The sequence below is a fragment of the Oryzias melastigma genome, linkage group LG23, assembly GCF_002922805.2.
Source record: "Oryzias melastigma strain HK-1 linkage group LG23, ASM292280v2, whole genome shotgun sequence".
NCBI lineage: Eukaryota > Metazoa > Chordata > Actinopteri > Beloniformes > Adrianichthyidae > Oryzias > Oryzias melastigma.
The window spans coordinates 9,958,020-9,985,289 of NC_050534.1; the positions used below are offsets into that span (position 1 = coordinate 9,958,020).

General features: G+C 35.7%; 1 protein-coding gene across 7 annotated transcripts in view; it reads right to left on the reverse strand.

Annotated features, from left to right (window-relative positions):
- tfec (transcription factor EC) overlaps window positions 1–27,270 on the reverse strand; it is a 70,732-nt gene that overhangs the window by 17,599 nt on the left and 25,863 nt on the right. For 2 of the 7 annotated variants that reach the window (XM_024284435.2, XM_024284449.2), the window contains exon 1: window positions 1,309–1,893. The exons of 3 other annotated variants lie outside the window; for them this stretch is intronic. In XM_024284435.2, the coding sequence (XP_024140203.1) occupies window positions 1,309–1,365 (57 nt within the window). In that variant the 5' untranslated portion in view covers window positions 1,366–1,893. Of the gene's footprint in view, window positions 1–549; window positions 1,204–1,308; window positions 1,894–27,270 lie in introns of those variants that run through there. 2 more of the 7 variants (XM_036210136.1, XM_036210139.1) reach the window with 2 other exon arrangements.

A 27,270-nucleotide genomic window follows, 5' to 3' on the forward strand; every position in this document is an offset into this window, starting at 1 on the left:
TTTACGTGTTACTAATAAAGTTGGGAGTTAGCATTGTCACCGTAACATTTCTTTTAGCAGTATGAGTCTCTTTTTTTATGCGTTGGAAACAAAGTTTGGAGTTGCAGGTGTGAATACCCTTACGCAGCTACCGCTTCTAACGCAGCTAACATGCAGCTAACACGCAGCTAACACGTAGACGTGTTTTACCGATTTTTTTTTTTTTTTTACAAGTCATTGTTACGTTTGTTTCAGTGGTATCAATCTGTTTTTTTCCATTTTGAAACAAAGTGGGGAGTGACAGGTATTGTGAATATGCTAACTCGGCTAACGTTTCTAATGCTAACATCTAGCATGTTACAAACAAGCTCAAGAGTTACTGTGAACACAGTACAGTCTGATGGACTGATAGACTTATTTCTGACTCCTTTGTCTTGCTTAATGTGTCTTATATCACAGCGGATCTTAAATCTGACAAGTTTAAAATTCATTGACATGCACTCTCTAGTGCAGAAAATACGGTAATCGAATTCCACAAGTGCCATTTCATGAAATTACAATAACACCTACCAACTTCTGCTAAACAATCTCATTTCGCCCACAAGAAGAGACGTCCTCTAGCTTTGTCCCGGACCTTCTAGTCCAAAGAGTTGCAATCTCTTGCACTTCGTTCCCCCTTTGTCTGCGTGATGCAATTAACAGTGATCGTTTACCTTTTTGCAGTAAAAAGGTGGAATGCTGTTCTCCCCACCGAAATGCTGTGCTCCCAGTGTCATTCCAACAGACAAGACCTTGCACCTTTTTTTTTTTTTTTTTCCCCTTCTTCTTCTTCTTCTAAATCAAATGCTCTTGCCAAACTTAGTTTCAGTCTTACCCAAGTTCTCCTTTCACTTCAGAAAAATCTATCAGCTTATGAAACACTGGGTGATGGGGACATTAGTGAGCTGTACAAATTGTGGACAAAACCTTGTAGGAGGCTTGGGTTCATTTCTGTAAAAAAAACCCAAACATCTTTAGAAAGAGTTACAGAATGAAAACTGTAGAATCATGGTCTTTGAGAGGAAAGTAGAACAAAAAGTCGACTTTATATTTTTGGGGAGATTTTGCTGACCTTTAAAGCCCGAGTCTTACTTGCAAAATGTGTGCAAATATTGGGTTAAGACTGAACTGATCAAGAAATGCACAATCCCTAATGAATATTCAGTTTCTGAAAAAAATATTTTATTTTAATAAAATGCAATAACTCGTCAAACAAAAACATATAAATCCTTTTTTTCTGAGCATGATAAATGATTCAATTCCCCACCCCGTATGTGGGCTGCACCCTACCTGCACGAGCTGGATCTCTGTCAAAGTGACCACGTTGACCACACAACAGCGGCTCATGGCTCTGCAGAATGGCAGCGTCTCCCACTGCAGCCGATTCTAACAGAAGGACTGTCACCGCGGCAGTGCCTGACGCCAGACACGGGAGCAAGAAGAGGAAGAAAACGAGAGGTGCAGCAAGCCCCCTTCCTGAGCTTTTGCAGAAATATCAGAAAGGAAGGCATGACACATCAGCTTATTTGGGAGCCGCAGGGTCTACTTCCTGTGTGTGTGTGTGATAATATGTGTTTTTTGGTTTAGGAAAAAAAAAAAAAGGCCTGACAGAGGCAGAAATCCAGATGACAGTTTGGAGGTTGGAAGGTGCATGTGTAGAAATGAAAAAAGTTGACAGAAAGCAAGTTCCTGCTTGTGGATCACTATGACTTCCCGCTTGCTGGAGATCCAGCTCAGCTCAGCACATTCTCCCAGGTTATCTTCACGAAACCGACTTCCTGTGGAAGTCCATTTAACCACAACAGTCAGAGCCTTACAAAGCAGACATTACATATGCTGAGATGGGCTAAACGTGGGTTTTAAAGGTCCCTATGCCATGACAGCTGAGCTTCCTATAAGAAAACATCTGAAACCAAAACTCTATGAGATAAAAAATTATATGATTTGATTTGTTTTTCATCTACTAACTTACAAACTGTTTTTTTTTTATTTTGAAACCCAAATAACAGTCTTTTAGCTTGTTAAGTCATAATTTTTTAAATACTTGTGATTTCAAATTTAGATTTTTTGTAATAAAAAAACAATAGTTGTCTGTGTTTGTAAAAATTTAAAGACTTCAGTCTAATTTTATTCTAGTTTAAGTTGTTCTGTTGAGAAATGTGATTTTATTTAGCAAATATCACACAAAATACACTGTGAAAAGTAAGACGTTGGATCAAATACGAAATTTCAAATAAGAAAATTAGTTTTCATCAAATAGAATTTTCAATTGGTGGTTTACTCAACTAAAAAATGTAATAAGATAATATCTAATGCTTTAAATGTAACAAATTAATGAAGTTTTGTTAATTAATCTAACGTTCCACTTTTTACAGTGTATCTGTCATTTACTTTTGTGCAGGCTCTAGCTGTCTTTTTCAAAATAAAGGCTGAATTTCCTTTTAAATATGTAAATAAATTAGATAATAAGGCTTCCTGCTGCTTTCCAATGTAAGGTTGTCCCAGATATAATAATAATCCCACTAATAATCAAAAACATCAGTAACTTTTGTCTCTGTGCTGTTTTGATGGACTATAATTGTGGACATAAAAATAATAAGGTTTGTCTCAAAATAGCCATTTACACACATTTACATATACTTTTAATTGGAAGTACTCACTTAAATGTGAGTTGCCGAAGGCGGTGTGAACACAGCTTAAGAGAAATCTCTGTTAATGTATATTATATTGATATATGTAACACACAATGTTCATATAATTTCTTATTGGAACATTAATGGTGTTCTTCTTTTTCAAATAGCTAATTTTTAATCCCAATTACTACATTTAATAACATTGTGTGACTGATTAATTTGCTTTACACTATCCCTATGCTTTAAAAGGTACAAAAAGAGGTATTGACTTTACTCTTTTGATTGCTGATATATATAATATATATAATGTGCATATATATCCACAAAGTATATATATGTGCCTATATACGTATATGAATGACAATTCATCCATACACATACCTTGCACCCTTGCGTTTAACACTTGCCCCTCTTGTAAAAGTTATCTTGAACCACTTTCTGGACAGTGGGGAAAGATTTTCAAAATAAAACTGACAACAAAAGGCCAAAGTTTAAATCTCATTGCTGATTCGACAACTATTGGAAACAGAAACTGAATGCTAACTCTTTGATACACTTTAATATACACATCAGAATTAATTTCAGGACATTAACTGTAATTACACATATTGAATCACAATGATCGGGTTAAAGTATACCGATATAGATTATGTTTTTAAATTTAAAGGAGGTTTTCTCTGGTGTTTAGTTACAGTTTGTTCTGCACGTGTTTATATGATTCAATTACACATCGAGTGCCGGCCACTTTACGTGAATACCATTGATAGAGTGGCATGTCGATTGTTATTTGATGCAGGCTCAGCTCTTTTTCTCACTTCCTGTCTCAATAGCTTGCATATATGGCTGATTTGACATTTTTCCCCCTCTTTTACCATTACCCATGTGTGTATTTGTCTACCTTTTTTGTTTATTTGATGTCTTCTTTGTGTACGCTCGGGCAGGCCTTTATTCCGAATCCTGGCTGGCCATTTTTGGCTCGTCTTGGGGGGAGCCACAAGTGCTCACCTTTGTTATTCCCCATGCAGGGCATGTTTTAACCATAAGGCACTTCCTGTAAGAGCTGGCCGGCTTCTGAGACAACACTTCAAAGTGCAGCTCCCACATCTGAGGAGTGTTTTATCCTGCTAGAAAAGGAATGCATAATGGACACAGCACCACTGCACTTTTAATGATTCTCATATGAATTAAATATTACAGCTATTTTAACTGGATTACTCGTGAAATTGTGTGTGGCGGTGTGCCCTTGTTACTTTAATGACATATTGGGTTTAAGAAAATGTCTTTCAACAGTAATGTTACATTAAATAAAAATACATTTATTTAAAAGAAAAAAAATATCAAGTTCTAAAATTGTTCTCGAAAAAGTTTGTAATTTTTCTTCTAAAAAATAATTAGTTTGCAGAAGTCTTAAAACAGTCAGTTTGAACGTCTTTCAGCATCCTATAAATTACTAGTAATAAATGTCTTAATTTTTTTATTATGCATAGGTATTTGGGTTACAAGAGTCTACTTCCCTTTAAAATACATAATTGTTTTCATACTCTTAATTTTATTTTTAAATGACAATGCGCCCTACAATCCAGGGTGACTTATATTTGGAATCATTCTAGTTAGTGGTGTCAAAGCGATTTCGAGAGGTAAAAAACGTCAAAATGTTGGTCTTTTTTTAACGACTTGCAAACAACGTTGAGTGTTACTGTGAGTATGCTAACGCTGATAGCACGTAGCGCTATTGGACTGAGTTATATTTTACATGTCACTTACAAGGTGGAGAGTTAGCATTGTCACAGTTTGTTTGTTTTAGGGCTATTATTCTGTTTTTTTTTTGCAAACAAGGTTAAAACAATTGCAGCAGACTCGTAGCTGTGTCATATATTTATTTATTTTTTTACGTAAAACTAACAAGGTTGGAAGTTAGCGTAGTCACAATAACAATTGTTTTATTAGCCTGTTTCTTAGGTGTGGTAAACAAAGTTGGGAGTTATCGTAGGTACGCTAATGCGGCTACCATGTAGTGGTTTCTGACTGATTTTTACGTTACTAGCAAAGTTTGAAGTTAGCATAGTCACAGTAATGTTAGTTTTAAAGGTATTAGTATGCTCTTTAAGTGTTGCAAAAGAGGCTAACATGTGGCATGTCACGTCGGTTAGCATAGCATACTTTTTTTCTGTGTCTTTAACAAGGTTGAGAGTTAGCATATTCAAAGTAATTTGGGTTTTAGTCAGCATTTTGTTCATGTGTTGGAAGGTTGGGAGTTACAGGTATTGTGAATACGCTAACATGTAGCATGTTACAAACAAGATCCAGAAGTAGTCTGAACACAGTGAATAAAGTCTGACTGATAGATTTATCTCTGACTCTTTATGTCTCACTTAATGTGCCTTGGAGTTCGGTACGCCTCATATTGTACAGGTTCATTAACAGATCATTCATCCACAGAGGATCTGATAATCCAGTGCGCCCCATAATCTTAGAAAATATTGTGGTTAAAAACATTTGAAAAAATACTGATGTTACGTAAACAACTCTGGAAGTTGGGATGAAGGGGGAGAAGAGGGCGGATGCAAGGCAGCCTTTCCCTTCAGTGAGTAAAGAGAAGATGTAATTAGTCAAAATGGAATAATAGAATTTTTGCAGCTAAGTCAGTTAGAGCATATTATTCTCCTCTGTGAGCGGTGAAAAGAAGCCTGTTCACAGGAACACCTGAAAGGTTGTAGCCCCTTTGCACACGTGCTCAGATTCTTCCAGGCACGCACAGTTTCACAGAAACACACCAGTGAACTGGGGTTAAACTAGGTCAGGCCACAGATCCACTACAAATATATATATATATATCATAGCTTTTATTGAATCCTATATGCCATGTGCACAAATCTATGACTTTTAACACATACAACATATCTGCTCAGTTAGTGTCTTTATAGAACGGATCAACGGTTTCAGTCGTTTTAAGAAAGTGTCTAAAAAAGTTGAAAACTGTATAGTTGTACCAAAATAAATGACAAAAAAAAAGAATATTTAAGCATTTTCTCCATATTAACTGTTCATTGCAGCTAGCTAATGAGCTATAAATAAACTACAGGATGTTTTATTTTTCATATTTTAAGATTACATATCAGTAAAAGTTTATTTATACGTTTATTTTAAGTTTCTTGCAGTTTATTGCTTAAGAGCCGGTGAGAGTGTCCTGGATTTTAGAAAGATTATCAAAGGTTTATTGATTAATTGTGATAATGTAATAAAGATCTTGCATTTGTTTTATAAGATCGGAGATTTCATCAGCGACATCTAAATAATCCACACAATTTGGAAAATGCCAAACAACGTATTTCAAACTAAATCAGAATACGCTGATTTTAGTTGATTGCATAGCTAATGTCACTACTGTAAAGTGTAGAAAAATCTTTGCGTCAGAATTAGCTGGAACTGCATTGAAGAGTGACAGTAGCCAACAAAAAAGTCAACAACGCTCCAGCATGAAGCTGTGTTTAAATAGCCACTTCCACCGAAAAGTCTACGAAAACAACTTTTACGTAAACCCGTGTTTTGGGCTTCTGCGTTACCTACGCACATTTTAAAGACACTTTTTGGACTCCAAATACAAAATACACAAAATTTTGTCAGAAAAATACAACACCAAGTCTTATAATTTCATACATCGGAATAGATCTGTGAAAAATTAGAGCCTGGAGCAAAAGTCGCGAGATTTGCACCACTTTGACATTTCACACCAAGCCTCTTCGAATGGTAGGTGGTGGACATGCGCCAGTCAACAGTAGAAAAAGAAGAAGAAGCCCCCCCCAGAATGTCCAGTGTGAACAGCATGGACTAAACGCACCTTCAAGAACCTGCTACGCGTTCTTGTACATAATTCTTGTGTGCTTTAAAGGTTTAAAAACATAATTTTTGCCCCAAAAATATCAGTGAAATGTCACAACATAGAAACCATATTTACTTGTGTATCAGGCTTCAACACAAAGGGGTCAAGTAATTTAAGAAGGTCAATTGTTTTACGCAGTCATAGTTTATTAATTGTCTTTTTTAAAATGTTTTGTATTATTTATAGCAGTTTATACCACATTCCCCGGCTAAACTGGTCAGAACATTGTGCCAACACAAATTTCAGAAGGATTTCGATGTGCTGGCAAAAATGAAAGACTTTAAACTCACAAAAATTAAAAAATTCCTTCTGAACTTGTACATCATGTTGCCTTATTTTATTTTCCGTCTCTGCAGGGTTCATGTGAGTCAATGGAAACACTTGTTCGGACACAACGGAAGTCTGACTTGATTTATCGTTTCCTCGTGAGTAATTAAGGAATAAAACTTTTTTTTTTTTTTTTTACAAAAGTGATGTAACAAGAGCAGAAATCATTAGAATTTAAAGATGAACAACTTTCCATTTATTTCATAGTCAAATACATTAAAGTCTTTTGAATTCTCTGATGGAAAATACTGACATTTTAAAGAAAAATAACCTTATTTATTTAAAAAAATAAATTAATACATCTCTTAAACTCAAGTTTCAATAAGGAACAAAGCAGAGGTGAGGCTGAGGTTATTTCATTAACACTGAAGGAATGACTCATCCTTGACCCTCACTGTCCAGTAACCTGGAACAGGATGTGATGATGTTAAGAGCTGTTTCTTCGAATGATGTCAAAAACTTTTGACATTCTTTAATTCTTTCAATTGGGCAGACAGTGAAAAAGAGCTCCAACTATTAAGATTAGCTCTTATTAAAATTATGCACATGATTGATTTCAAGAGAAGAAAAAAAATAAAAAACAAGAAAAGCTTAAGTAGAACTTTATTACTCTTCTTGCTGTTTCCAATTAGTTTTATTAATACTATTCTGAAGAAAGCTGTCACAATTTCTGCAATATGTTATATTTGTACGTGGTAACATTTAATTAGTGTAGTAATGGAACTTATTAAAAACTGTTAAAAAAATTAAGCTATTTATTGCTTACAAATGTGCATTTTTTTCTATAAAATGTATTTAACATAACTTTTAATATCCTGATAGTTTGTTGAAAGAGTAGCAATAACAGAACTTGCATTGTTGAGAAAAAATAATGAAGAGTCAATCTTTACTGACCCGCTCAATTTTATCAAAAGTGTTTTTAACAAGTTTTTGTATATTTTTTTTCATGAGGGATTACGTACAAATTAAGGACAATTAGGCTAAAATGCATTACGGATTTTTTCTTTATTCCAAGCGTTGGAAATCAGGAGCAGACGAAAAAATGTCATTTAAGGAAGATCAAATTTATAACATATAAAATACGCCTTTTTTTAAACAACAAGTATTTTACAAAGTAAAATCTAATCAATACAAGCATTTACTAACAAAGTTTGAAGTTAGCATAGTCACAGTAATGTTAGTTTTAGAAGTATTAGCATGCTCTTTAAGCGTTTCAAAAGAGGCTAACATGTAGCATGTCACGTCGGTTAGCATAGCATACTTTTTTCTGTGTCATTAGCAAGGTTGAGAGTTAGCATATTCAAAGTAATGTGGGTATTAGTCAGCATTTTTGTACATGTGTTGGAAGGTTGGGAGTACAGGTATTGTGAATACGCTAACACGGCTAACACGGCTAACACGTACCGATGTCTGACTTTTTTTTTTCTTTACGTGTTTAAGTATATTAACAAGGTTAGAAAAGAACAAAGTAACAGTAAACGTTTTTTTTAGTGGTAACAGTTTGTTTTTGTACATGTTGCAAACAAGGTTAAAAGATAAAGGACGTACGCTAAAATACGCTAACGTGGCTAACGTGTAGCATGTTATAAACAAGATCCAGAAGATCAATTTTTCGACATCTATTTATTAATCCACTATGTTCTAATGATGAAAACGTTGATAGTTTGTTAAAAATTACATTTAAACACTTTCTGCAAAAAAAAGTTCAAAGCAATGCATTGTGGTCTATATTCGCTAATGAAGTGAGCATCGATGCACGCTAGTTTTTCGCAAAAACTTCTGGGTAAAGTCCAGGGCACTGGGTTTTGGAATTGTAGATTCGGGCACCTCTACAAAATGTCAAGTGCACTATAGTAGTGAGCAATGATGGAATTCACACATAGCCAATACCTTTTTTTTCCCGTGTTTCACCAGAATCTTAGCAAGTGGTTGTAAACTAGCGGAGGAGTGTGTAAATAGAGAGCTACCGCTTATATGTGACGGTAAGAGAGGGCGGTGTTACTCCATGCCAACAGTCTCGCCTACAATTTAGAGTGCAGAAACTACGTCCCAGAAAAAAAACAGGCTTTATTGATTTTGGTTAAATTAAAAGACCTCTGGTATATCTTAAAAATAGCTAAAATGATGATCAGAGCAGGACTTTAGATTTGACTACTAACAAAAATATATGGAAAAAAATGGTCTAAATGATTTAATTTTTCTTCTTCTTTTCCTTTTGGCGTTTTAAAAAACGAACACAAAAATCGTTAAATGACATAAAGCCCACGGACAAAAACCATGACGGGCAGTACTAGAAAAAAAACTGATTGACAAAGGGCTGGTACAAATATAGTATTGGAAATAGTTTTGTCCAATTTTCTTAAGTCTTAAAACTCTATTACTAAAATGAAAAAATTGAATTACTTAAATTATCTTTATCAAGTCATTAGTATTTATTTCCCTTGATATCCGAAGACACTTGAAACGGTTTTTCCAAAAGAAATCATACTCTCACAAGCTGTCATTTGAATAAAAAAAGCTTATCCATTTTTATCACCTTTTATCATTTGACCTTGTTTTTTTACACATTTGTTTAGCTAAAATTCAATTCAAAACTCTTCTTAATCCAATTTATATCATGCATACTTTTCATAAATTAGTCAACTCTACTTCGTTTTTTAATCATCTTTTTCTGTCTTTTTGTATTACTAAAGCCATTTTTACACTCATTTGATTTTGGCAATGATATAAGTTAATAAACTCTAATAAAGTTATAGTTCTCTTTCCGCCTGGCTGACTCTTGTAGGTGCAGTGTAGCGCATCATAACAGTGAAATAATGAATCGTTGACAAAGAGTTCAAACTTATGGGGCCAGTTATTATAAAGTTATTCTGCAAATCTTAATTTTACAAGAAACTCTAGAATGACTTTTGACCATGACATCAGCCGTCCACCTCCAACATAAAGTGCATTTGTTGCCTAAATTTGCGAGACGCTGTTCAAAAGCTTTTGGTGGCCATATATTGATTAGCTGTCCTCCAACTCCCCCACTCTTTTTTTTTTCCTTAACTTGATTGTGGAAAATTAAATAATGCAATAGCTGTTTAATGAGAACTAAGCAGAAAATTAAATCAACTTTGACCTTAGCGTAGCTAATAATATATGGATTGTGTTGCAGACAAAGAGACGTTTGTTTGCCGGTCCTGGCTATCTCTGTCCTCCTGCTGTTTGAACGACTGAGCTGCTGTGATTGAAAGTGGAGAGCTGAAGCGCCTTTTCCCAGCATGACCAGAAGATGAAGATAAAAGGAAAGTGCAAGGAGCAAAATCAGATGCTAACCTGCATAAAGATCGTATCAAACAATAGTCAGTCCTGAGTTAGTGAAGTTTAAAATTGTTTTATTTAGGTAGCAGACTATGTATCTGTTGTTGATTGGTGGTCTTTCTTATAAAGGTAATTTTATTTTAATTTTAGCAATAAAATCTCAATCTGCCATGTTGGATCCATCTAAAAGTAGCAAATCCAACATAGGTAATTGTGCAACTGTATGCTGGAGCTTCATCTAAAACTACTTATTAGTTTTTAAATTAATTTTAAAAAGTCTTTTTTTAAAGTATATTTTTATTTTAAATAATTAAAGTTATTTAACAAATGTAATTTTCACTATTTTATACAAATTAGAATACCAAAAGAGTGATCCGCTGATTATCGCGGGACTTCCGTTCTAAAAATGGCACAACTAGGCTATGGTCACAAATACAACTTTTACCGTGCGATGGGGAAGCATAAATAAAAATAAAAATAGTCCAGCCGTAGCAAAATTTTAACTTTGCATTTTGAGATATGTGATCATGGTCTTAGTGAAATACCCGACATAAGTTTACAAAAAATATAGGTCTTAGGACTTTGGTCACAAATCCCAAAATGCTACCACATGGCGATCTAAATGCGAGTTTTTTCAACAAATTCGGCAGGTGGCTGCGCTGTGGCATTTGTAATCAGGAGGCACTACTGGGTGGCTGCGGAGGTTTTAAGAAAATCCAGAAAATTTCACATAAATCGGACTATTTTCTTTTAAAGTTGACATCAGTCAGTGGACGCCTTCGCACATTTTGAGGTCACGCGGTGGCAGTCCAATGACAGACGGAGACAATGCCATTATGAAGTCGGGCGACAGCTGGATGACCACAGTTAGATCATCAGCAGTATCTCTGACTGGACGATATGTTAATGTCCAAATTCCCACCCTAAACTACCCTAAACTACTAAAAAAACGATATAGTGCCCGGGCTTTTAAAAGCATTTCGGACATGATGCTCACTACTTTTATTTGTTTTTCTAATTGGCGGATATGACATCACCAGTTTGACGAAGTGAAATTAAATCAATACAAACATTTTGTACGTCTATATATGACTACACTGTGTTCTGATGGTGAAAATCTGGATAGTTTATTAAAAAAATATATATTTCAACATGCTTTTTTTTCGCAAAAAATTGTTCAGTTGCAATGCATTATAGTCTATATCCACTAATGTAGAGAGCATTGATTCACGCTAGTTTTTTGGAAAGACTTCTGGGAAATTTCTAGAGCACCTGATTTTTTTAATTGTAGATATGATCAGCACTACAGAATAGGAAACGCATTATTTAGTGGACTATAGGGGAGAAGGGAAGGAATTTGGACATAGACAATGTCTCCGGACAATGGCCATCCATGTCAAGTACCGCCTGCCGCCTAGTATCCTGGTGGTGTAAAAGGAGAAGGCCATTCTGCACGCCAAAGGTTAAAAATAAATGTTGGGTTAAAAAACAAAATCAGATTCAATCAGTTCCATTTCAAAAACTTTTTTAAAATTAATTTCTAACCAATAGATTTTGTTCTTTTAGTTTTTAGTGTAAGAAGCCATAATTTTGTCATTGAGTCCTATTCATTTGTTGAGTTTATGTCACTAGTTTATTGACAATTGTATTTAATAATCAAACAAAGGGTTTGGATTAGAATTTTGATTGAAGAATCGCCATTTCATTAAATTAGGTTCAATTGTAAAGTGAATGGAGATGTGAACTAAATAACTTGAAAATCAAATTGGTTTTAGTTTAGAGTGGAACCTATCACAATTCTAAAGGGGGTCTTATTGGGATGTTAACAGGTAGAACATTCTTCTAGATGATATTACCATGATGATATTCCAACAATGTTCAAGTCAAAAGGTCAAAACTGTACGACAGCTTAACTTATACTAGTAATCTTCTCTCGTGTTCCTGTTTTCAAGTTGTTCACTTTTCAGCATGTTTGTCAGAGTTTTATGCCAGATGCTTTTCCTGAACCTCCTTTTATTTTATCCGGGCACGGGACAGGCACAGGGAACCCCAGACCTGGAATCTCTTATAGCTACATAGTTAGGCAGTAGTGTGAAGGACCTAAGGACCCACATGGATTCAGCTTGTGCCAGTCCTGGACTTAACCAACTGAGCTATCCAACCAGCAATTTTACAGTTTTAAAATGTGTTTTTCTCTTCTTCTAAATTTCGCTAAAAAAATAATTATGTAATAGATGTCTTCTTATAATAACAAAAAAAAAGTGGTTTAAAAAACAACTTTGTTTCTTGCCTGGATTTAAGCATAAGAAAGTCTTTTGATGCTGTAATTAAAGGAATAAAAGCACAAGATGGAAAAATCTAACAACCAAATATGGTCAGTGGCTTTTTCAAAGGTGATTTTGGTACTGAAGAGGTTTTTGTTGGAGTACAAGCCTTGTTTTATCAATTTGGATGCTTAAAATAACATTTGTAGAGTTTAAGCAAAGCTAAGATGCTCTTTAATTACTAGAGATGGGCATTTTCCTTGTAGCTGCTTACAAAATAAAAGTGTGGGATAATGCCCGTCAAACTCTGCATTATAAGGAATTAACACACAAAGTGAAAGTCTGAACCTCCGCGGTTGCTTCCACGAAGTTTTATATATATATATATATATATATATATATATATATATATATATATACACACACATACAACTTTACAACTGCAGAGGTTCAAATTTCCACATTATATATATATATAAAATATATTTATATACAGTTTACACACATACAACTTCGCGGAAGCAACCGCAGAGGTTCAAATTTCCATATATATATATATCTATATATATACACACACCAGTACATGGATATATGTATTACTTTCAAGTTATTTCTGTGTCGAATTACGTTTAACACAAAAAATGTACATAAATGATATTTATATACAAACAGTTTTTTCCCCACATGGATCCTAAGATATTTCAGAACAGGAACTCAGTGGAAGAATATTAGTTTTACTGTTCTTACACACAAATACACACAGAGTACAGTACAAAGTGCTCAAATTTCCGCTTAATCACAAACTCAAACTCAATCAGCATGATGTTTAAAAATGTCCCTATTTATTTTCAAATTCTGATTGGATCATGCACCTCACCCAACCCTCCCTCTTGTCGTCCTAATTAGTGGTCTAAATTGAGTAATTAGCTGTGCCTGAGTTCAATTTAGTTTCTCCGTTGTTTAGTCGCTGCCAGTTCTAAGCGTGCTATGAAGTCACTATCATGCCCACGTTTGTTTAATCCTTCGGTCTGCATGTCAGACATTTGTGTGAACCAATATCTGTCTGCCAGTATAAGGAGTTTGCAAACTTTTCCAGACTCGAATTTTTTACACAAAAAAAATTGGAGTCGGTCAAACAAGCACCTACAAATATATATCAAGTTTTCTGTTAAGCGGAGCAACCCCACCTCCTCTTCCCCTCCTTGTAACAGAGAGCTCTGTGTTTACACTCTCAGAGCCCCTCAGACCTCAAACGTAACATTACCGGTGTGACAAAAATGCAATCCAGCTAGATAATGAAGACGCACGCAGATCTAGTCGTTTACAAGTGGATGCATCAGAATTTTTTTTGTCTATTCCTGATTCACGATGATTTAAAAAAAACAAACTCAGAAATTCAATTTTAAAGAAATATACTCAGAGATAAAGAATATAAGGAAATACTTGGAAATGCAATGTTAAACTTAAATTTCTTCATATGTCCTCAATCATGAGAACATTTTCACAAAAACATGTTAAAAACAAGAATGTTTTTTTTTTTAAGTCAATGCTCTAGTTTCCCTTCCTGTTTCAGTAAAGGTAGACACTTCCCAAAAACGTGAGCAGATATGAGATTGGAAGCTGCAGATTACAAGTTTTTTGGTCACTATTTTGAAAAGGAAAAAAAAAATAGTAACTAATTACTTATTATTTTTTCCCAGTCTTCTAACACTGGTTTTAATGCTGATTATCAATAGAAACCGTAGTCAGGTTGGTCTACTAAAATAAGATATTAATACATGAAATTAAAATTTCTTGACAAAATAGGAACTCTTTGAGGATTTTCTTTCTCTTTTTTTAAAGATATGAAACCCTCCTGACCTCCACACTACGCAGGAAAAAGTTTAGGTTTTATTATAATCTGAGTGGAATTCTTTTAAGGTGGAAGAAAAGCAACTATTAACCAAGATATAGTAATATTGTAACATAAAATAGGATCATTTTTGTGTTTATTTGCTCATAAGTTGTCATTTCAAAATCAACATTTTCCACAGCTATGTTCAGACCCAACTGTGTTTTTCCTAATTCAATTTGACCTTTTACAGCAAGATGATTAGACTGTCAGTCTCTGCACTGGTTAGCAGGGATGGCAGATTATAGCAGTAAAAAATAAAGCAAATGTTTCTGCTTTAAATGATAAAATGTAAGAATTCTGCCAATTGGTGCAATTTTTATTCTTTTGGATGACATGAACAGAAATAATTGATGTTAAAATGGCTCAAGGACGGCAGCGAATGATCATTTAGACCCCAAAACTTGCACTGATTAGTTTGACAGCTGAAAGAAGTCAATGAAAGTTTAGAAAATGATTAAGAAAACCAATATAGTGCAATGATTAGTCAATTGATCAAATATTTGTAACTTACAGGTTATGAAAGGGAAAAAAAAATCAAAATTTTTCACTTTATACACAAATAATAATACATTATAATACTGTTGTAGGAAAAAAAATGTAAAAATATTTCCAAAAAAGTGATTTTCAAAATGAAAGTGAAGTTATTTCCCAATTTTTGGCCAGATTTGAGTTGTTTGATTTAATCTTCAAAGGAGCTTCATAAAACCAATAGGTGTAAAAAGTTAAAGAATATCTCACATTATTTTTTTTTCATATGAATGGTTTAATTTCTGAATAAAAAAGTTCTAATTTTAGAATTTTAAAGGGAATAAATTACATTTCTGGCCGTATTACAAATAAATAGATGTAAGAGGCTAAGTCAGTCTGCATACATACATGTTACTCAGATCATGGAAAACAATGGTTGCTGCAAATTACTCACAAAAAAAGTTTAAACCTTTTCCTAAAAGGAGGAAAGCATTTAAGGTAAAGGCCTACACAACAAAAAGCTTTAAAAAGCATAAAACTCAGAGAGCTGCATCACTTTTCTCAGGACCCACTGAGTGTAGCTACTTCTAATACAGGGTCATTTTTCTAAAACTGCTTAAAAGATAAAAAATGAAGTTGGATTGTGAATCAAAAAATTGATCTCAATGCCAGCTGTGCTTGTTTGCCTAAAACCAAATTGCCGCATTTATACCAGCATGAATATCGCCATATTGGTTCAAGGGTGCTGCTATTTTTACTGGTTCTAAAGAGCACAAACTCATCTTAACAACCGGTGAGGTAAACACCACCTGGCTGACATCTCCTACAGCTCTTTCAAAACTACATCAGTAGTAGAAATTCTTGGATGTTTTGCAATGACAAAGTCACAAAAAAATATTTTGAAGGTTAAAAACCTGTAAACTTCTATAAACTAGTTCAATGGGTCACCACAAAAGTTTGAAAAGAAACTTTCTGTCGTGGACTTTTGAGTTACTGTAGTTATTACCATGAAAGATAAACCTACATTTATTGTTATTAGAGTATCCATATTAAACACAAATGTATATATTTGTTTGTTTATGTCTCATCCTTGTTTCGGTATCTAACAGATAAAAAACATGTATCATTAAAACGTTTCATTATATATATATATATATTTACACACAGAGGGAGTAAAAACAATGTCTTATCTGTATTGTTAGTATTTACATGTAATGTAATGATTACAGTTACTTTAAATTCAGAAGACCTGAGCAACAGTGGCTTTCTTGTGCTTTTATTTTGTTACGTTAAAAACAGAAGGTATTTTTTTCAGATTATTTAGGAGAAAGTCTAGGAATAAAAATACAAAATTTTGTATCACATTTATTTATTTTTTATTTCAAGCAATTTAAAGCTTTAAAATTTGCTTTAAATAAATTATATTCAAGTACTTAGAGCCCGTAGTTGAACAAAATGCAATTGATAATGTTTAAAATGTAAAACTATTGTTTTAAATAAGAATTTAGAAAAAAGTTGAATTTGATTTGATAAGTTAAAATATAGAAGAGACGCAAATATAACATTTATAAAATTTAGATTTATGTTGGCAATTGGAAAACGTGTACATTTCAGCGCAAATGTGTCCTTAAACTGCACGTTCTGAGTAGCTTTTGAACTTTGAGGATAACCGCAGTGGTATTTTTTGGTGTCCGTATAGCCCTTAAGTAATCTTCTACACAAGATTCTATCACAAATGATAACCATAGTCCTTTAATTCCTATGTATTAATGATCATCTATGTATGTAGAACAAAGATGGTGAGGTATTATCAGCCTAAAAGAGGGTTTAAATATCCAAGTGTGTAACAAGCGGCAATGATTTTCTAATAGATCATGTGTCATGAGCAGACAAAGTTATGGTGATTAAATTAAGCCCTCCTCCCGTCTTTGCTCTTTCATCTTTTCTCCGGCTCTGCATGTTGATAAAGAAAAAGTTTGGAACTCAACAGCCTTTCAACTTTAAAGTGACTCTAAATAAATGTTATGAAACGCCTTCAGAAGAGACGCTCTTTTTAGTCTTTGCCATCCGAGAATTAACTGTTATAGTACCTTTGGTGCAGTTTTGCCAAACGCTAAAATGAAAAGAAAGATTTTCTAAATCTGGTTTATATTTAAATTAAAACAAAAATCCAATAGAAATGTTGTTGAATCTGATTGGTTTATGGTTTACTTTGTTTTTGGCGCTGAGTTTCTTTGCTCTAAAGGAAGTTGGTCCATGTCTTTTGTTGAGATATTTTCACAATAGCCTCAAACAAAGCTACTTTTATTTTTCGGGTCATGCTGTTGGACGCTCTTTGATAATTCGATTTACTGGAAATGGAAATGGAAGTATACAATATTGATTATGATGCAACTTTGTAAGAAATACACGGTTTTTGTTCTGATCATCTCAGCACAATTCGCTGTGTGACACATTATTATCATCTGACTCTAGAGAATAGACACAAGCGTCCAGCGGTACAAGCAGTTGTTTAGGTTATGTGCTCGCACGCGCACGTGTCCCGTTGACTCACCTGTCCGTACCAGTTATATTCCAGCATCGTGGCAGCCTAAGCGAATTTACAAAAAGTCGTTCCAGGGTCGCCAAATCACAACGGAAGAGCCGTGGTGTTTCCTCTCCTCTCAACACATTTGTGGAAACTGTTATTTTTCTTTCCTTGTGTGAAAATGCTGTTGTCAGGACTCGGGGGGGCCAGTTGTGCACATGGACTGTCAAGCGTAGGCACTCGCACAGCCCTGATTCCCCTGTTGAATTTTGGCACTCCCAGGGCTTACGACCTGTTGATAATGAACCTGAACCCATTATTTTGAGTCAATGAATTGAAAGAAATAGGGCAAAGAATGAAAGCCGCAGGGCCAATTAACAGCATTCTTTGATGTATTACCCCCGCTCACCACTCAAGCAGACCGCTCTGCGCCTTTTGTCTTTATCCCCTCTGTTATTCATTAATTATTCTGAGCAGGGTCAGAGTTCGTGTGGCTAATTGTGCAGACCGTCCTTCTTTGAGGATGGCTAAAGATTCGCCTAATGCTGACACTCCCCCTGACTGTGCCCAGCCACCTTGAATTATGCCAATTATTCCAATTCTTTGATTTTTTTTTTTAAATCCCTTTATGCTTCATCACTGTATCTCTGTTTTTTTTCCTCTAATACCTTCAGTCAAGTTGACATCTCTGATGTGTCCATCACAAACATGTAGCTAGTGTTAAACGTTTTTGCTAAAAAGGTCTTCTCAGACTTTAGCTTATTGTTAAAGTTTGAATTACTTTCATCTGTTTAGTACTGTTGTTACCCTAATAGTCACTAATAAAGATTAAGTTACAAACCTAATGAGCTCATTGCAAAGCAAGTATTAAGAATACTGATCCTACTGTTAGCCTTAATTAGCATACCCTACACGCTAATCAGTTCAAACTAACAGGCTTTAGCTAACTAGCTTAAAACAGTGATTTCCACATTTGTAAACAGGTTTTATGGAGGTTGTATAAATGAAGCATTATGAACAGAATAAGCTTTTACTCCTTCTCAGCTAGATTTTAAGATTATTACTTTAGTTCACCCTCAATTGTTAGCATTAGCTTATTTAGTATACTATCGAAGGTCAAATTTGTATGCTTTTATTGTAAAAATACAAATAAACTTACAGGCTTTAACTACATTAAAATTGTAATTTGCACATTAGTAAACATGTTTTAGCCTATTTTGTTTAGATAAATCATTATAAACAAAATATGCTTTTAATCATTAAAATCCAGCTAGCTCTCAAGAGCATTTATTTGTATGAGTTGATCTAACGCCGCATTCACATCAGGCGCGATTCTCACGCCATAGACGTCAAATTTCAATGTTAAGCCAATGTACAGACAAGATCCGAGGTCCTGCGGCGCAATTCAAATGTCGGGCACGGCGCATTTTGACGCAGTACATCAAGAGTTCAAAATTCGGAACTTCTCGCCAACCAATCAGGGACTTGGCTTTGGACATGTGATGTTTTCAGTGACTGGATCAGCGGGTGGAATAGAAATCCAATATGGCTGATCAATGCAAGGGTTCTTGTCCTGATCTTCCATCCATTTTCTTAACCCGCTGGGACAGCAGGGTCTCCGGAGACTGTCCAGGCTGTTGTTTGGTGAAGGCGGGATACACCCAGGGGCCAGCTAGATACCCAGGTTAAATGCGAAGGGGGCGGGGTTGCTCCTGGTCAATGGTTGTCAATGGTTGCCCACAACTCAAAGTTGAATTTTTTTTGACAAATACCACATTTTAACACGTTTTTTTAATTTTAGCTAAAAACTGCATAATCATAATTAAAAGACTACTGGAAACTCTTCAAATAGAAAAAAAAACATAGTTGGAGTGAGACTTTAAGGATGACATAATCAATTATAACTTCTATTTTTTATTGTCGGCCCAATATGTCTGTAATAAAGTGTGAGACTGATTGGTGTTTGCCTGTTCACACTGCCTCCAACAATATTGCTGTTTCTCTTGGAATTTGTTCACAATTTGGGGTGTTGTAAATAATCTAAAAAATGTTTCCATCCACATTGTGAATTAACTGATTGATGATAGTCGGGTCACAAAATAAAACTCGGACAACTCAGTATTTTTTTATTGTGTTATTACTTTGTTTCTGTAGTCTCATACAGTTCAGAGACAGTCTTTCTGTTTATTACTTTCATATAAATGTACCTTTAGCTGTAATACCTTGTTTAACTTTTGCACTGTAGAAATTACGTAGATGTAAGGAGATTTTTATGGATCAGTAAAACAAATTTACTAAAAAGCGTTTTTCTTTTTTTGCTTTGGGGAATACCCTCCACATTCTATTAGTTAAATATCCTATAAAACAATGATTTATGTGCAGCAGCTATAAAAAGTGTGGTGCTTCAATAATTTTCATGAATGTATTCTTAGTAAAACAGATACAGATACTTTTCTCACTTCTATCTGGTTCAATAAATGATTTTTCTGTAATACGATGATAATCTAGTTACAAAATGTAATTACTGTATAAATTAAGTTAAACCTACATTAGCCGTCATAATTCACATTTTTGGTTTTTCTTTGTTTTTTTTAAGACAAATTAATCGAATAAAAATTAATCATTCACAAAAATATTCCACCAATAAAAAGACTTAAAGGAATCCACTTATGATCATTCGATCCATCTTTTCTTTCGCTCATGTGGGTCACAGGGGCTAATAATTTTATAAATTATCAATAACTTTTCCCAAATTTTCTTTACAAAAATTGTTTTAATTTAAAAATCTTTTTAGGATAATCTGCTTAGTATTTTCTCCTAAAGGGGTAAAGCAGCACAAAATGACGAGTGAGTCTTTGGTCTCTGAAGAGTCGTTGGATGTTTTTATCAAAGGCAGCACCTCTGGCTAGTTTGTCCTGAAAGGAAGCTCCTCGGGCCATGTCTCTGTCGCCGACACCAAGCGCTAAACAAGGTCACATTCTGAATCCTTTTCATTTTCTTGTGTATAAGCCTCTTGCTTCTGAACATCGCTCATTTGTCTTGAAAAAAGGGGCAAAGGTGAAAGGGGAGGGGGCAACAAAGCAGTAGCCACAAGCCATAATAACAGAAAGGGTTTGATGAGACAACGTGGTTTTGTCTTGTGTTCTAATCTGTCTTTGAGCTTGAGAACTTTTCACTTTAGATTATATCAGTGGGTTAAAGGTAAATGGCAAAATATTTGTCAAAAAGTGTCAATTTGATAAGTTAAGAATCTTAATTTGTCATTTCAATGTTCGATAATGTGATACAATATTTAAAATACGTGTTTCCATAAGGTAAAAATAAAGTCATCAGTTGGATCTTTAGTGACATGCGGTTTCTAGAAAGGTGAGTTTGTTTGAAGAACAAAACCTTTAAAGTGAGATTTTCCCATTTCTGAGGTCTCTCAATACTAAATTAACCACTGATATGTTTTATGGCAAAAGCCCTTTCTGTCAAACTGTAATAAACCCAATAAACCTATGGATTAACCATTGACTGTATATGAGTTCTGGACCTAGTGAGTGTGACGTCATCCATGGAAAGCGACTTACCTCCCACTCAAATGAAGTCAATTACATCGCCATTTTTGCAAGAAATTTCCATTTAAGACCCAGACAACGTCCATAAGCAGTGATTGGTCCGAGTTGGTATGAGTCATTGTTTCTATGGTAACCACTCTCACCAATCAGGAGTAAGCTTACTGGAAGTCTACACTCCTATCTCTTGAAAGTGGGCTACACAAATGTAAAATTCAAAAAATTGAAAAAAAAAAAACAAAACGTAGCAACAAAGTCTATTCTAACAAATATAATAATTAAATTCCGTACTTTTTGGACTTAAAGTTGCTCAGGAGTAAAAGTTGCACTCTTGGGAGAAATAACATTTATTTAATAAAATACAGGATTTTTTATCTTTTTCATAACGGAATAGAGCAATAATAGACGGAATATTTGCATGGTTCACCAGTAACGTATTTAGCTTTTTTAAACACAGAAGGAATGGAATCAGTGTCTTTATTTATTGATCTTTTATTAAAGAAAAGTAGAAAAAAGTTTCTAAATGTTAAAAATTAACTGTACAATAAGAAGTGAAAAAGCAGTAAAGAGGAAAAAAAAGCAACTTAACATAAATTTTAAGTCATTTACCAACAGTTGAAGGACGGCGCGTATCACAAGTCGAACTACAACTTGACACCTTTTTGTGCGTTCTTTCCTGTTAAGTCCAACACTAGACAAAAATAAAAAATTGGATCATTAAAAAAAAAACATAATTTGTTACATTTAAAAGTATTAGTTGTCATCAAATTGAAATTCTGAGTTAATAGTTTACTCCACTTAAAACTGTAATTTGATAAAAACTAATGTTTTTGAATGTTACTAATTACAGAGTTTTTGTTAATTGATCCAAAGTTTCACTTTTTACAGTTCTGGTCTTCTTTATCAAGCAACTCTGAAGTAGTTCAATGTTACAGCCAAGATTAGCAAATTTTGAAAGATTTTTTACATTTTGAAGTCATGATGACCCATCTGTCATGGGATTTACATGAAGATATTCATTTTTTTCTTAGGTTTGCTCAGAATTCTGAACACAGTTTTTGTGTTTTAGCTCCTCTGACGTCTGTAGTACCGTGAAATGCAATGTCTCTGCAGCGTGCTCAGCGCGTGCCGACATTCAGATGAATGTTTGACTATGATTTCATTAATGCTTTTAAACCACTTAATCTTTTGCATTTCCTGCTGCTCCACGGTAGAGTTTGAAATCCTTCTGTTCCACCTCGGCGCTGTGGCTGTGCAGTCCATGACGTTCATGATGTCAGATAAATCTGTTCGGCTCATTCTGTCCCCCAAATGTGTCACCAAAGTATTGGATTATGGCAAGCACTTTATCATTTAATCAATATCCTTGATATCAGGCTGTTTTAAGCCTAACTAGCAATGCCAAAAGTACAACTGGTTTACTAGTGGAACATATTTTTGATCACTGATATTGATTAAATGATAAAAAGGCTTGTTAGTATTAGACAAACGCACAACTAGAGTTTGTGTCTGTCACTTAGCTTGTGTCCCAGCAAATAGTCTAGTCCCTATTTACCTGCTTCCTGATGCGTACTGTCCTCATCCTCACACACACTGTCCGTACATCGTACTTTTTTTGCCCCCTTGAATCTTATTAGTGCATGAACTTAGTTTAACTGAAAAAGACTGTCGACTTCACTCAATTGGGTCTAATAGGATTAGGCTGCTGGTATGGGCCTGAAGGTTTAAATAGGAATGGAATTTTGGCAGACACCGACTCAATCCATTGCATTAATCTCATAAAGGTTATGGAGTATGCGGGGGCCCCGGCGATACACAGAGTTAGACAGATGAATGGCTGTTTTAAGTCTATTTGCCTCAGCTGGGACGGCAGCGGCGCAGGTTGTACCAACCGGGCCAAAAGTCGCAGGTGTTGGGTATAGAAGAGGGCTGGATGTACTGCAGTGGCGAAGTAAATTGTGGGGAATTTTGTTGCCTCACAAGTCAAATTTAGGATATTGGTGGTAAAGTGTACCCAAATACCCTAAAACATTGCTTTGTATCTCAAAGTGTTTGGAAGACCATCAATCCAGTTGGGTCAACGAATAGTTTGTAAAATATCTCTCACAGGAATCTGCCCCTTTACGTTCCTAATTCCCATTCTTCCCAGAAACGTCGTTCCCAGTTTCATACCAACACTCCACAAAACCTTTCCCGGAGGTCTCCTCACGTCTCCGGCTGTTGTTAATAGCTTTCTTGGTGGCCTCCAAACCTCCAGCCATGCCGGATTACGATATGTTTGAACCAAAACTTTTTTTTTTGTTCTGATCTCCTGATCTCTGCCGTTGTAAGAAGTAATTGCTGTAGGAGAGGGTCAGGGGTGAGGCAGACAGGTGGTGATGTGTGTTTGCATGAGTCTGTTGCGGGGCTGCACCCGTATCCAGTGTGAATCACTTAAGACGTGAATGTGAGGCATTTAGTGGCTATTTTGTCTAATCCTATTAGTGTCTTAGATAACATCAGATTATCAGGTAGAGCTGGGGCGCAAACTTTAAAAATTTAAGACAAAGGCAGCAATTCAATTACACCAACCAAGTGTTTAATTCACATCAGAAGGTGATATAATGAAATTTTCTTGATGATTAGTATTTATGTTCACAACTGTTTCTTTTAAGTAGGATCTTTATCAAAAAATGTTGAATTTTCTGATTTCTATAGCTAATTTTAGTGACAATTCTGTGAGATACTTGTATGTCATTTGTAAACATTCTTCTTGTAGCAACTCTAAAGTAAGATTTGATTTTCTAATTTGATTTACAAGATGTATAAATAAAAACTCGTAGTGGAGCGAGTGCAAAGATCTACTTAACAGATCTCAGTAATTCTAACCTTTGTTTTAAGCCGGTAAGACCTTTGGTGAAGAATGAGAGGTTTGTTTGGTCTTTTAATCACATTGTAAAGTGGACATTTAATTGATGACACTTTATTTTAAGACTATGGCCCAATCCAAATTCTTCCCTTTTTCTCCCTACCTCTACATTTAGCCCTCCAAACGGAGAGTTATGGAAAAATAGTGTCTCAATTCTGACATCACCAAAAGTCACCGGTCAGCTAGCCTTAGCGCAGAGCTTCTTAAAAAGGTGATGCTACAGCTAAATCATTACTTACATCTAGATGTAAACTTTTGTGCTTCAGAGAACACCAACGTGAAGAAAAGTGCTTCTCTTCCACGGCATAGCACAACGCGGTTTACGCTCGTGACGGAGGGCTTTTCATCCTTCTGTCTCCAGGGTGGGACGTTAAAAAAAATATTTCGGACAACAATCTCTCTACAAATGCCCTTTCAAATGGAGGGTTAGGGAGAAGGGAAGAATTTGGATTGGGCCGATGAGTTTTGCTCAAATGCACCAAAACAAAAACAAAAAAAGATACTTGGGCTATTTTGGTCCAGTTGTTCAGCTCCGAGTGTGGAGTCTATTCAGAATTAGGAAAGTCAGAGCAAACCAGAGCTCAGTCCGATTGGAAACGAACCGAGACCACCTCGAAAAATGAGTTCAAGAGTGGTTCCTGGTCCCAGATCGGGGTACCCTTGTATGTATTCAGACTGAAAATTTGTTTCAGATTATTGGAGGAAACAAACTCTCGTTCACTTTAAGCGAATCAAATGTGTCCAGTCTCTTTTTTAATTTACATGAATTAAAGTTAAAGAGTACAAAGAATGTGACATTTGTAGTCAATTTGATCAGAATGATTGTAAATATCTATTTAGACCTTCATTCAAGCAGCTGTGCAGCCAGCTTAGATGGGTGGCCCACACCAACTGAGGCATCCATGACCTGGTTGTGCCCTTTTACCCAAAAATCCCTCTGCTTTCTTCTTGGAATGCATTCCTTACATCTCTACTCTATTTGTCCTTGACATGAAACGTCTGAATTGGATTTGGATATATAACTGGCATTAACACCTTATCTCGTAATACACATTTGGCTTAATGGAATCGTGATCTATTTTTTAATTTTGGCTCAAAGTGATGAGGTAATCGATCTTTACTTGTATTTGAATCCTGAAATCCTTAGATTGTAGAATATGAAGGGCCGAGCTGTACGTTCCCAGTGATAATATGCTCGGGTCTACATTTTTGCTCCTTGTCTCCATCCATATATTGCAGAACCACACGCACGAACATGCAGAACTAGGGGTTATTTAGAGATACCAGTTACCCTATAAAGCATGTTTTAGACTGTTGGAGGAAACCAGAGTGCCTGGATAAAGTTCACGCATGCACGAGGAGAACATGCAAAATTCATGTGGAAACGACCCAAACAGGATTCAAACCAGGGCCTTCTCACTGTGGTAGTGCCAACCACAAAATAAAAGTCCACGGGGAACCACAAAATTATTCCCAGTCGTCTCTGAATTATGATAATGAAGTTTTTATCCAACTTAAAAAAACTTATGTCATGTTTTAGGACATAGTTTCTGCAGAGTGGCAGGAAATTTGCCTCTGAGTTGTGGGCGGGTGCATCGGTGCGGAGCAACCCCGCCCCCTCTTCTCATCAACTATAACTCAAAACCCTGTTTAAATGCTGCTAGCTCTCAAGACGTACATGGATAAGTCATCCACAAATGGATGCATCAGAATGGAGCAAAGGAGTGTATTTTCCACATCATAAATACAATCTTTTTCAAACTGCATTTTTTCATCTGCTCCTGATTCACAGTGATTTGATTAAATAAATACTTAGAAAGCATCATTTTTCTTAAAAGAAAAATGCCTCAGAAACACCATTTTCATCTTTGGGTGTTGTCACAGCAGATGCATCAGTGGATAGATCCAGAAACATCTTTCCTTCCAATCAGAATCTGTCAAACATTCTTCTCAACCTAATCCAATTATGATTCAAGGTAATCGGATGAATATTTTTCTGCTAGTTTGAAAAGAACAGTTTCTTTCTTTGGCTCCTCACTGCGCTAGCAAGCCAGCTGCATTTAAAGAAAAGTTTGTATCCCCTAATTTCCTTCCCAGCTGCAGCCAAATAACATGTGTGTTTCCCTTGAGACTAACAGGCTCTCGATGCTGAAGTTCTGCATATAAAAAACAACTTTTCCAAAAGAAGCTGCAGAACATCCAAAAAAAAGTTGCTTAAATGTTTGTATTCATTTCATAAATGAACAAAGCCTCAACTTGTTTAAGAGCAGAGTTGACGCTCACCTCCTGCAGAATCTTCTACCTTGAGGCAGATATCAACCCCTCCAACACCCACAAGCATTTGTGTATGCCCACCAAAAGGAAAAAAAAACAGGGCAACTTTAGCACATGAAAGGGCCTCCTACTGAAGCCAAAAGCATGCTGCAACAATGCTTTGAAGTCTACCAGATTTCCATCTTCTGTGGGGATGTTTCTGTTCCTCCTCTAAAAGTCTGATTCATATTCCCTTCTGGATATTTCAGCCCATAAAAACCAGGAGACATCTGCTGCCAACGGGGAAGTTATTTTGTGGTTTCACATGATTCAAATTTATTTGGTCAGTGCAATAACGATAAATCATTGTTGTCTAGTTTTTTTGTTTTTTTCTTAAGATGAGGTTCATTGTCCTCAGAGCCAAAAAAAAGCAAGCGAGCCAAAATAATGAATTTAGACTATTGGTTAAGTGATCTGTCAGATTTGCTCCGTTAAAAGCATTAGGCCCCTTAAGACCCGGTCCCACTGGCTTTCACGGCGGTATCACGGCTGGAGCACAGAAAAAATGTCATCTCCGTGGTGCAGACGCTGTTAGAAGTGGACTGGTAGTGCAACGGCCGAGATATATCCGCGGAATCGACGCGCATACACGCGGTACAAATTTTGGAAAGGGTTTTTAGACCGTGGGTGACTGCGTGTGGTACCAGTGGAACAGCCGTGAAACGGCAGTGCAACAGCACCTTCAGTGCGAGATCGGGCCGTGGAGGGAATGCCAGCACGTGCGCTTGGACACTGAAATTTCACGTTCGTGCACGGCTGTAGCACGGCCCTTTCCCCTGCTATTCCACAAACATGCATAAAGTTAACACATCTAAACATGTGTGGCAGATTTTCCAAATTTTTTACCCATGACATGGCCGTCCAATCCTGTGGTGCCAGGCCTTTAAAAGCGTTGACTGCGCATGAAGCATTGGCCACATTAGAAGCGTTTGTCAAGTTAGAAGCGTTAGCCCCATCAACAGCATTCGCCTGGCAGAAGCATTTGCCGCATTAGAAATGTTAGCTCCTCAAAAGCATTTGTTGCGTTAGAAGCATTAGTCACGTTAAAAGTGTTAGCCATGTTAGAGGCATTAGCCACATTAGAAGCGTTAGCCCCCTTAGAACTGTCTAGCCTCATTAGCCAAGTTAAAACTGTTAGCCACCTTAAAAGCATTACCCTCGTTATAAGCATTTGTTGC